The sequence below is a fragment of the Dipodomys ordii genome, unplaced genomic scaffold (genome assembly GCF_000151885.1).
Source record: "Dipodomys ordii isolate 6190 unplaced genomic scaffold, Dord_2.0 Scaffold196, whole genome shotgun sequence".
In the NCBI taxonomy this organism is placed as follows: domain Eukaryota; kingdom Metazoa; phylum Chordata; class Mammalia; order Rodentia; family Heteromyidae; genus Dipodomys; species Dipodomys ordii.
In genome coordinates this window covers 1,169,412-1,181,979 of record NW_012267412.1, presented here as the reverse complement: position 1 = coordinate 1,181,979, position 12,568 = coordinate 1,169,412, and the positions used below count along the sequence as shown (strand labels likewise).

The following is a 12,568-nucleotide window of genomic DNA, read 5'->3' as shown; positions in this document are numbered from 1 at the left end:
CACCACACACACACACACCACACACACCATACACACCACACACACACCACACACACCATACACACACACCACACACACACACCACACACACCATATACACACACACCATACACACACACACACACACACACACACACACACACACCTGGTCACTTGCACCATTCCAAGACAATCTAGGCATTTCTCTTTCAGATCAAGAGGCCACCCTCATTGCTCCATCAGGAACAAAGCAAGGCCGTTGTGTCCGATCTTGATTCTACATGAGTCGATGGACAAGATCTGTACTGTGTTTGGAATCATGGGTCACTGACCCTCTAGAGAGAAAAAAAACTTATTAAAGTTCATGTATAACTAAAAAGCACCACATACTAATTTTTTAGCTGGGCATCTGGGGGAGTTCCTTTGTGCTGGTACAGAAGCCTGTGCTCTCACTTGGCTTTTTGCCACTCCAGGCTGGCGCTCTACCGCTTGAGCCAGACTTCCACTTCCTTTAGTTAGGTTTTCTGGTCAACGTTTATTTCAGTTGTGTTTAAAGGATTTTTTTACTTGCTTAAGCCACATACTCTGTATCTCATACATAGGAATTAGAATAATATATTAATTACAGTATACATTAAAAGTATATATTTAATTCATATCATCATCTACTTAGGAAATTCAGAAGGGAAAGAAGAAAAAATGATAAGTGAGAGTAGAAAAAGAGAGAGGGGAAACTGATAAGGTAAATGGGAGAAAGTGACAGAGGGAAAGGAGAAAGAATGAATGATGTGGGGAAGAAGAGCATAAGAGCAGGAGGAGAGGGAGAAGGTTCTTGCTGACAGCATCATGACTCAGGTTTCAAACACTAGACTGCCCACCAGAAGCCAAAGCACAGCAGGGAAGTCTCTCAGGATGATCCAGCTGCCTCATACTCTAACATACACTTGCCATTTGGGCCATAGAGGTTGACCTAATGGAGCCAGGTCCACCAAGACCTAGTAGAGCACTGTCCACCAAGAGCAAGCATTAGCTCCATTTTGCTCCGCCTGTTTCATTCCTAGTAAACTCCAGACTTACTGCATAATTCCCTACACTTTGTATCATCAGGGTGGCAACAAGGTACTATGGAAGAGTGGTACCATTTGTGGAGTAGCTACTTGGACCCTTGAGGCTTCACACATCATTGAATCCTTCAAAATCCCTACAAAGAGGAAAAGGTCATTCTGTGCACATGTCTCCACCCCATCTCCCCCTTCCTCTACCACATGCACACACCAGGAAACTGAATTACAGAGCAGTAAATCCATTTACCCAAGAGGCTGTAGCTTGTTTACACATGGCAGAACTAGCCAACAGGCTTTCTACATACATCACTCCAAAGACCCTGGCCTGTCCACTCAGCCATGCCAAGGTGGAAACTCCAGAGTAGGGAGCAGGAGACTACTCACACTCTCCTTTCAGGGGACTATGCCTGGCTGTGTTCACTGACTGCAGGGGAAGCGACTGTGACAAGGTGGAGGTTGAGGCCTAGAGAAGAGAGATGATCAGGGGCTGTGTTCAAGGAGCAATGGGAAACTGCTGAATTCTTGTTCAGTCAGGCAAAGGTAGTGCCACATGCTCCTTGCCATTCACAGGCCTAGTGTCCTAGGGCGGTAGTGGAGCCTTTCCTGGGAGTCACTTATTTGTTTTGATTTTTCTTTCTTTTTTCAGACTGCAAATATACTGTCCACCAACGCTGTGTATCCAAAAACATCCCCGGGTGTGTCAAAACGTACTCAAAAGCCAAGAGGAGTGGCGAGGTTGGTGATTCCTATTGCCTTGTTCTACTGCATGTTGCATTGAGGACATGTCCATCACCCTGGACCCCTGGGTGGGAAGAGGCTCTGGAAGTTTTCTCCAGTCCCTTCTCTGCTTCAAGGATCACTCCCAATCCATCCCTTTCATCCATCTATCCACCCAGCATCTCCCTGGTGTTCACCACGTGCTAGGCCCTGTACTAGAGGCTGCACAGGTAATAAGAGATGGTCCCTAGGCTGTTCAAGCCCTGGGAGTTCAACCAGGAGACAGAGTTGTGTAAGTAAAGTGCAAAGTAGCAAGGCGACTGCCATCACAAGGCTGCATGGACCACGCCCTTGAAGAATGGAAGCTAAACCCATGAATGTTCCACAAGGAATGTGGCATCTGAGTTGTGTCTTGAACTCCGGTCAGGAGTCTTAGTGAGGCAGCCAGGAGGCAGTGTGGCTTATTCTGGGATCTGCTCTTAGTTTGTTGTGGCTAGTCCAGAGGACACGTAAGGAGATGGGACAGGAGGTGTGTTCCAAAGGGGGTGAGATCTGTACGTGGAGATGATGGTTACGAAGAATTACAAAGAAGTTTTCTGGGCAGTGGAGAACCACTGATGAGCTTCAGAGATGCAACGTTGGCTGTGTTTGCTAGCTAGGTGAGTTGTTTCAAGCATGGTTTAGGAGAGAAATCAAAAGGAGGAAAAAAATATCTTGTAGTAGTTAAACCAAAGGTAGTGCTGCCAGTGGGGTAGGTCTGCACTCAGCACTGCAATCTGATCACGGCTACATCTACGCTGAGCATCCCCTGGGCCCGGCCAGTCATTGAGTATTTTGACTGAGGCACTGATGAAAGTACAGAAGACAAAGAGAGGATTGGAGAGGTAAATTAGAGGTACTGGGGAGGTGGACATAGAGGAGGAAGAGAGAAGGAATGGCTTGCAGGGTTTCTAGCTTGCCATTTGGGTAGTTCCATTTGCTGAGCTTGGAAACAGATTGTCCTGAAAATTAGAGGAGGGGCCGCTCTGCCTTACTGCAGAGGGAAGAAGATTAGGAGATATTGAACAGGCAAAGGTTGTGTCCAGCTCTCCTACAGAAGCACCTGGAGAGATAAGATTGTTCCAAGGACTCCTGTGCATGCCCCATACATACTGCATGGCCTCTCCTCCTCTCCCTTCCCTGCCATACATACCCCCTCCATGCCCATGCCTTCTGCCAGGACCAGATGTGCCTCCCGGGCTCAAGCCCTTGCCTATAGCCTGGCCACCTGTCATACAAAACAGAGTGAGGGACCAACAAGGCACACTCAGAACCTCCAGAGCCTGTAGGGGTGACCCAAGTCCCTCACCATCTCTTCTGATCCCCACCCCCACCCCGGAGTTTGGAGAAAGCATCATGGTGCCAGAAAGACAAATCTCGACTTGGAGTCAAAAGACCTGGGGATGTGGCCCCACTTGGCCACTTATCAGAAACTGGGGGTCAGTCACTTAACCTCTCAACTCCTCCCACTGCTGAAATAATAATAATAATAATAATCTCAGAGTAGATTCAATGTGATCATGTAGATGGCAAATCAATAAGCAAACTGAGTTCTTTATACCATTTATGGTACAGGGCAGAAGGTGAGAAGCTACTCACACCTCTTTGGGAGCAGTAATTTTTATTTTTACCAAAGTCATCTCAGAATAGGAGGTATTAGCAATTTAATTGTTAAGGAATTTTTGAACATTTATTCTTATTTCATAGTAACATGGATAGTATCACAGAAATAGTTCATATGTTTTTCAGTTGGACATTTCTGTCTGCGCCCCAGATTCCTCCCTCCAAAGCCCACTTTCACTTCTTTCTACAGTTCAGGATCCCTTGATGGAAATTTCTGAGAAGTTCTGTGGAATTCCAGGAAGAGACCACAGGCTTGCAGGCAGAGGGCCTGCAACCACACTTCAACCACATTTATACAGCCATACCCAGACACCCCCATCTACCTGCTCTGGTGGCATTGTCTGGCCAGCAAGCAGAAACAACCAGCTGTCCAAGGAACTGGTGGGAAGGGCACCCACAGGATCATTGCTAATTTTTTGTACTCTTTTCTTCTGGTACTGGGTCTTGAACTCGGGGCTTAGGCATGGTCCTTTCGCTTTTCTGCCCAATGCTGGCTCTCTAACCACTTGAGCCACCGCTCCACTTCTGGCTTTTTTTTTTTTTAGTGGTTAATTAGAGATAAGAGACTCACAGACTTTGCTGTCCCAGAATGGCTTTGAACCTTGATCCTCAGATCTCAGTCTCTTGAGTAGCTTGGGAGTACAGATGTGAACCACACCAGCTTCTTTGGACTTTTGAATCTAACTTCCTCTAGAACATCCGAGGCAGTGTAAGTCATACCAGTGATGCAGCCCATCCCATCCCTACAGACTCTAATATGTTTGGAGTGTGGGGTAGGTGTAGTACATTCGGGGAAAAAAAAAAACATAGGTTGTTTTAATGTAAGGCTGAGGAGGGAGAAGGGAGCTGCCATACAGGGGGTCCTGTCAAAGAGTAGGGACCATTCTGGAGGCCCTTCCACCCAATGCTACCTCATTGCATCCTCCTAGCAATTCCAGATGGGGAACTTATCCTTCCAGTCTCTACAGATGAGGGACCTGAGATTCTCGGTGTCTAGGAACTGGCCAAAAGATGCATGATCCAGTGCCAGATCAGTGGCTCCAGCCCGCTGCGTTTGCGGTCTTCAGCCCTCCCATGCCCCCTTGTACCTCGGAGCCTCCCAGAAAAGGCACAGCACTATGCAAGGACTTCTTCAAGACCAGACAGATGAGCGTGCACGTGCAGGATGAGAGGCTGCTTAGATATTCGCCTGCCAGGGTTGACAAGCAGTCCAAAGTTCAGGAAAACTGGGTTCGAATCTATGACTAGCGCTAGGTAGTCAGGCAGAGAGAGACTGAGCAACCAGGAAACAGGAAACAGTCTCCTCTGGCCCTGCCACTCCCATGCGCCTCCCAGCCCCATCTCCAGCCCTGGGCCCAGGGGTGTGGTTCTGCTGCCTTCCCTGGTATCCTTCCCTTCCCTCCCACAGGTGATGCAGCACGCATGGGTGGAAGGGAACTCTTCTGTCAAGTGTGATCGATGCCACAAAAGTATCAAGTGCTACCAGAGTGTCACCGCGCGGCACTGCGTGTGGTGCCGGATGACGGTGGGTTGGTGCCCAGGGGTGGCTCTGCTTCTTGTCAATGTGGGGTCTTGCTTAAGCTTGCAGCCTGGGACCAGTGGACATCCCACCAGAGGATAAGAGCAGAGCTGAGGCTAGGAGGCTAGCAGTGCCCCCAAAGTCCTTACTTGGTGCCTCCGATTCTAGCCATGCTCCCGTGAATCACCAAGCTTCCCAGGGACAGGGCACCTCAGAACCAGAAGAAAGAGGATTGCTGTGAAGAAGCTGGCCCAGCCCCTGCTTACAGGGCCAGGCAGCTAGGAACAGCAGCCTAGGCTGTGAACTTCCTTTCCCTGGGTATCACCTAGAATGAGGAGTACTGACAGAGTAGAAGAGGAATTAGATACTTGAATGCCTGCTCCTTAAGGTCTCAGAGGAAGACAGATACTTGCCCTAAAGGTACAGTAGTTCCCCTCCTTGGCCCAAAGGCCTGTGCCTCCCACCAACCACAATGGAGGCCAGAGTACATAGACCCTCTGGGCACCAAGAGCATAACTGGCAGCCAGTGAGCTGCCAATCTACCTGCCAAAGCCACCTGAAGGCCTCCTGAGCAGGGATCAGCCACAAAGAACGGGTTTCCCCACACCAGTCTGCAGAACTCTGCAGGTACAGAGGCTGAGTGCTGGGCTTTACTTCTAGCCTCCCATAATGAACACATTGAGGGCTGGAGATATGGCTCAAATGGTTAGAGCACCCACTTCAGCAAGCATGAGGCCCCAAGTTCAAACCCTAATGGTGCCCTCAGAAAAGGTTTATCCATCGAGATCTTCTTCCTTCTGGGGTGCAAATGGAGGAGCAAAACTCCAAGGGTGTTTTGGAAGGGCCTGGGGCTCAGGACTTCCTTGCTCCAGTAGCCACGGGCAGTTCTTTTTCTCATCTCTCTGTGTGTGGCAGACACAGTACCCCTCAGCACACACCCACATCCACACACCCAGAGATCCTGCCAAGGGCAGCAGCACATCGGGATGTGGGGGGCGTTAGACAGCTGCCTCCCAGACAACCTCTGGACTCTCCTCCTTGTTGTCTTCTTGGTCACTTCCCCTCATTCTCTTGTCCATTTAATCCCTCTAGTTCCACCGCAAATGTGAATTATCAACATTGTGTGATGGTGGAGAACTCAGAGACCATATTTTGCTGCCTACTGCCATATGCCCTGTCACCCGGGTAAGTGCTCTCCCAACCCCAGGTTCCTGGATCAGATTTAAGTGGCATTCAGAACTTCACATCTGTTAGAGACTTTTCCCAATGTGTGTGTGGGGGGGGGTGTATATGTGGTGTGGGGAGGGGTGTATGTGTACGTGCACACGCCAGTACTGAGGCTTGAACTCAGGGCCTAGACGCTGTCACTTAGCTTTTTCATTCATGGCTGGTACTCTACCAGTTGAACCACGTTACTACTTCCAGCTTTTGATGTGGTTAATTGGAGATCATCTTCATGGACTTCCCTGCTCTGGTTGGCTGTGAACCATCATCCTCAGATCTCAGCCTCCTGAGTAGCAAGAAGTACAGGTACCCAGCAGCCATCCCAACACTTCTTAAGAGTTGTGCTTGGTGTAAGTTGAAATAGATCAGCACTGCACCAGCCAGACTATAAAAGAAATGCAATTTTAGGTATCAATTCCAAGTGGCCTATCAAGAAAACACATTCATTCTCAGAATTTGCAGCTTGAAGACCTAACCCCCAACCTTGACCCCCCCACCCCACCCTGCACATGTCAGGCCTCCCAGCCTCTTCCCTGTTAACCTCTCTCCTATGTCCAAATGGGTCTCCCTCTACTTTGAGGGCTTCCTCTGTGTGTTTCAGCCCTACTTGGAATAGAAAGAAGCAAAAATAGACTCTCTTTCCCCCATGTAAAATTTCTTCTGCCTCTTGTATATCTAACAAGAACCAACTAAACCCCCTTCTCTTTCCAAGTCCCATTGGCTCCTCATATCTCAGCCTTGACTTGACTAGCTACTTCTTCATTAAAAGAAATAACATTTGTCAGTATCTACTAAATTGGAAATACACCAATTCTGTAACCCAACAATTTTCTTTCTGTTTGTCTATCTGGGAGACATGTACAAGAATATTTAGCTGGGCATTGGTGGCTCATGCCTGTAATCCTAGCTACTCAAAAGGCTGAAATCTGAGGATTGTGGTTCAAAGCAAGCCCAGGCAAGAAAAGTCTGTGAGACCCTTATCTCCAATTTAAAAAAAAAAAAAACACCAGAAAACCAGAAGTGGCACTGTGGCTCAAGTAGTACAGCACTCACCTTGAGCTGAAGAGCACAGGGACAGCACTCAAGCCCAGAGTTCAAGCCCCACAACTGACAAAAAAAAAGAATATTCATAGCAACTTTATTCATAAAAACATCCAAAATCTGGAAGCAATCTAAATGTCATACTGAGAGAGGAAAGTGGAGGCTGTGTAGTATGTAGTATTCATGCAATTGTATTGCATTCAATGGGACAGACAAACTATGCTTGGATACAAAAACAGAGATTCTCAAAGATATATTGCTAAACTGCAAGAGGGAAGTCCAGCTCAAAAAATAAAGGCATGTTCAGTTATTCCATTTTTATTAAATCCAATTCAAAGACAGGTATCAGAGTCACAAAGGAGTTAGTTACAGTTTGGAGAGGCAGCATTTAAAAGGGTGTAAACATATCTGAAATTCATCCAACTGTACTGTACATGAGATAAACCTTTCTAAAGAAAATAATAAACCTTGAAAAAAAAACAAAACTAAGATCAACAACATTATCTTGTATCATTAGATTATGCCAGAAAAGTGTAAGAGACTTTACTTCTTAGCCAGGCCTCGTGGCTTATATCTATAATCCCAGCTACTCAGGCAGCAGAGATCAGGAATACCCTCATTCAACTCCAGTCCACACAAAAAAAAAAGTTAGTAAGGCCCTGTTTCAACCAATAAGCTGGGCTCGGTGGGATGCATCTGCGATACTAGCTACCCTGAGGCCATAAGTAGGAGGATAGCAGTCTGAGGTTCACCCCAGGTAAAAATACTAGACCCTTTCTGAAAACATAACTGAAGCATAAAGGGCTGGAGGCATGGCTCAAGTAAAAGGAAGCCTGTCTATTAATCACACGGCCCTGAATTCAACTCTCAAGACTGGGGGGAAAAAAAAAAACTTTGCTGCTCAATCAACAAGCTAGATTTCTATCTAATATCAGTACTACTCTCCACCCTCATGATCTTGTCTACCTATGTCTCAAGGTTAATATCAGAATGAGTAAGGAAGAGATCTAGAATCCTAGAGAAACACAAAAGGGTGTGTTCTTTTTCTGAGATCCCAAGTCCCACTTTGGAATATTCCTCACATTGTTCTAGCTCTAGGCTCTTTGTTGATATTCACCATTTGTTTTTCATCCAGTCTGATGTTTTATATCAGGCTTTCTTTTTTTCCATTCAAAAGATGCCTCTTTTTTGGTGGGTTGTGGGGCTTGAACTAGGGGTCTGGGCACTGTCTTCAGCTCCTCAGCTCAAGGCGAGCGCTCTACCACTTAAGCCACAGTGCCACTTCCGGTTTTCTGGTGGTTAATTGGAGATAAGAGTCACATGGACTTTCCTGCTCAGGCTGGCTTTGAACATCATTCTCAGATCTCAGCTAGGATTACAAGTGTAGCCACTGGTGCCCAGCTGATGCTTTCCTTTTCTCTTCTCACAGGATAGGCAAGGTGGGAAGGCTGAAGGTGGCATGGCGGCCAAGGCCGAACTTGTCATGCAGGTACTTAGTGATCTTCACGTCCAACTGCTTGTTCTAAGTGGGTCCAGGGCTATGGCGGGGAGAACAGGGCTCAGGCTCTGAAGAAATGTATCTCAACGTTGGCTTTCTCATCTAATCCATTCTGTCACACAGGAGGACACTTTATTCCTGGCCTCTGGAGTTACCTTTGACCTCCACACTGTAGGCAAGTGGTGAGAAGGGAGATTGGCTGATCCATTGCTGGTCTAATTGGCTGTATCACCTCTTTATGAGCGAGTTACATTAAAACCTCAATGTGCAGACCTCCTAAATGATAACAAAAGTGTGGCACAAAAGCAGACAATGGGTTTTCCAGGATTGCCAGGCTGACACCAGAACATCCTCTGACAAATGATGCTGACCAGATCCCAAAGTTCTTCACCCTCAAATGTGTATTTAAAAACTCATTTTTCACTCAGGGTCTTCAATGGGTATCTTTCCTTTATGCCTTACCTGAAGTTCGAAGGGATGCAGACAAGACAGCAAAGAGTACTAGAGTACTCAAGAGTACTAGAAAAGAAAGTCAAAAACTGGAGCCTAAGCTTCATGGCACTGCTGTACCCCGTGAGTGCTGGACATCCCAATGAGAGCCTGTAGATTTAGTGTTTTGGACATTGAAATAGAACCATGGTAAGGAACTGCAGTAGCAAGCCACCTAGAAAGGCAGCAAGTCACATGGAACACACACACACACACACACACACAGGTATACCATCTGGTTGGGTTGAGTCTGTCTGACTGAGCATGGTCCATGCTATAAAGGCTGTTTGGTATTTTGAACATCACACTCCCAGACACAGGAGCTAACTCCTCAACCTTCCAGATGCTTCCAAGTGTCACGCAAGCAGATGAAAATAATTCTGAAAAATCATAACCAATAGCTGGACACACACCTGTAGTGAGAATCATAAATAGGAGGATCAAGGTCCAGGCCAGCCCAGGGAAAAAGTCAAGACCTTTTCTCAGAAATAACTGGAGCACAAAGAGCTAGAGAAATGGCTAAAGTGACTTGAGATCAAACCCCAGTGCCACCAAAATAAAATTATAAAAATGCCAAACAAAGTTATTGTACTTTTCGATATATTGTATGCTGTGTTTGCTGGATTTGTAGTCTGAGATCTAGCAATGAAGGCATTAGATATTAAATATAGAGCAGAATTGTATGTCTGTGTCAGAAGTGACAAGAGTGGATTTTGAGAGCCCATCCGTGTGTGGTACCATGAGACCCATCTCCTCCTGAAGCAGTTAGAGTCCATTTGGTACTTTCAGACACTTACCACAAAAAAGTAAAAATAGAAAAACAAACTCAAATACAGAAGTTAATTCAAGTGTCTTCGTTTCAGTTGTCATGACCAAAGGAACAGGATGGCTTTGTAATTGGGCTCCCAAGGATGAGTTGTTTCTGTTTTTTCAAGTGTGGAAGTAAGCGTTTAAAAATATAGAATAGGAGGGCTGGGAAGGTAGCTCAGTGGTAGAGCGCTTGCCTTGCATGCCTGAGGCCCTGGGATCAATTCCTCAGCACCATATAAGCAAAAAGAAAAAAAGCTGGAAGTGGTGCTGTGGCTCAAGTGGTAGAGCACTATCCTTGAGCTGAAGAGCTGAGGGACAGTGCCCAGGCCCAGAGTCCAGGCCCCACGACTGAACCCAAAAAAAAAAAATATGGAATAGGAAAAGAAACCAGTTTGAATCAATATGTGAGAGAAACTTAAAGACACTCATTCACTGGAAGGTTCCAGCCTGGTTTGGCTGGACTGTGGTTGAGATCTGGGAGAAATCAGTAGGTAGCTGTAGAAAAGGGCTACAAACGAGAAGGCCTGGAGAAGGTTCAGGGGTTAGCATTTTATTTTCGGTGCAATGAGGTGTCCTTAGACATATCTGAGAAGGAGCAGAATGCTTAACATGGTGTCTGGGAAGGACCTACGTGGTGACAGCATACCAGATTCCCCCAGGGAATTATGGGGATCATGACAGCTGCTAGAGAGAAGGAGACATTTCAGGGAAAGATTCACTAGGCCAAGAGTCTTCCCAGGTGACCAGATGACTAGCCGTGCCTTTGAAGGAAGCAGGAATCAGGAGAGAGGCGCGGTTTTGGATGATGAGTCAGGTCGGGTGCTGATGCTGAGACACTGAATGGAAGGCACTCACTGAACAGTGAGGCATGGGGGACCAGAGCTCAGGAGGAAAATTGGATCTGGAAATGTTGCTTTGAAAAGTGCCAGGGTGGAAGTGACTGTTGGCTCCAGGAGCGTTCTTTTTTTTATGTGTATGACCAGATGGCATACCTTCTGAGTTATGTTCAGTTGTGTCCCTCACAAAATTTGATCTTGTGCTGCGGGCACAATGCCACACCATTGTTGAATGACTTGAAGCTATAGTGTCATCGCCCATCCCTGATCCAAACCCTCATTGCCATTAACCCTCCTCAAAGACCCTCAGAAAACTCAGCCGGCAGACAAAGACCTCCCTCCCTAACCGCCTCTCCTCCATGCCTGGGCCTGCTTTCCATCCACCTCTCCGAAGCTCTCTGAACATCAGCCCTCACTCACCCTTTTGTTGGACAAAGCAGATCTAATTGCTTTTTCTTTTACCTTTGAAGTATAAGATCATCCCTACCCCGGGTACGCACCCCTTGCTGGTCTTGGTGAACCCCAAGAGTGGAGGAAGACAAGGAGAAAGGTATGGTTTCTTCCTCTGACCCCAACAGAGTGCCATCTGGGAGACCCCAGACTCACAGCCAACACTACCACTAACTTCCCCCAAGTGGCTTCATGCCTTGTGACATGAGATAATGATACCTCCTCTCATGAGGTTACTCTGAGGATTAGAATCCATCAGGCACTTGGCCCAGGGCCTGTCACAGAAATCACAGCTAAGGCTCCCAGGTCAGACTGAGTTCTGGGATGCCTGTTCCAGCCTGCCCTCCCAAAGGTTATCTTGGTTTGAGACTCATAAAAGAACACATCTGATTAGGATCTCCTAGTCTAGCCCCATCCCTGAGAAGGAAGGGCTGCTGAACAAGAAAGAGAGAGAGAGAATGGGGGGGAAGGAGGGAGAGGATAACCAAAGCACATTTTCTGCCTCCCAGGCCTTTTCAGACTAGGAGTAATGTGAAGACCAGGCAGCAATTTAGAATCCAAGTAGAAAGAGGAGGGAAGAGGAGGTGTTGGAGGAGGAGGTCAAAAAGGAGGAGGATGAAGAAGAGAAGTGGAGGAGGAGGAGGAGAAGGAGGAAGAGGATGGGGAGGAGGAGGAGGGGGAGGAGAAAGGAGAGAAGGGATCAAAGTTAAATAAAAAACTCTATCTAATCCAAGGGTCAGGGCATCCCTCCTGAGTGGCCTAATCCCTCAGGAGCCAAGAATTCACCCCCAGATGTGGTTAGTGTCTCTCAGCCCTGCCCACCCCACCCCCCTCTCATGTCCTTGGGTGAAGGCCCGCTTCCCAGATGTGCCTTTAGAGCTCTAGACAGTTCATAAAGGCAGAATCACATTGCCCGGACCATACAGAATACACAGGAGGAGGTCTCCATGGCAGAAGAGCCTCCGAATCGCATTTCTGTTCTCTGGGTTTCTCTTCCTTGTCCTCTGCTGGAGGTGATGTTCGTGGGGTGGGGGCTGAAGTTTTAGATCACAGGATGACCTTGGAACCAGGAAGTGAGTATGAAGAGATACCAAGTAGCCCTAGAATGTCAGCCATTTCCTCTCTTAAGTTTAAGTAAATTCTTAGTCCCACAAGTGTTGAGGTCAAGAATTGTTCGCCCTTGTGTAATCTCTCTTTCTCTCCCCCCTCTCTCTTTCTCTCTCTCTTTCTCTCTCTCTTTCTCTCTCTCTCTCTCTCTCTCTCTCTCTCTCTCTCTCTC

The 12,568-nt window shown here is 47.1% G+C and overlaps 1 protein-coding gene across 1 annotated transcript in view; it reads left to right on the top strand.

Moving 5' to 3' along the window:
* The window catches only part of Dgkg (diacylglycerol kinase, gamma 90kDa), a 139,381-nt gene that overhangs the window by 22,857 nt on the left and 103,956 nt on the right, over positions 1-12,568 (top strand). The window contains exons 9-13 of the mRNA XM_013034766.1: positions 1,690-1,778; positions 4,831-4,947; positions 6,034-6,126; positions 8,636-8,695; positions 11,310-11,389. Of these exons, the coding sequence (XP_012890220.1) occupies positions 1,690-1,778; positions 4,831-4,947; positions 6,034-6,126; positions 8,636-8,695; positions 11,310-11,389 (439 nt within the window). The remainder of the gene's footprint in view (positions 1-1,689; positions 1,779-4,830; positions 4,948-6,033; positions 6,127-8,635; positions 8,696-11,309; positions 11,390-12,568) is intronic.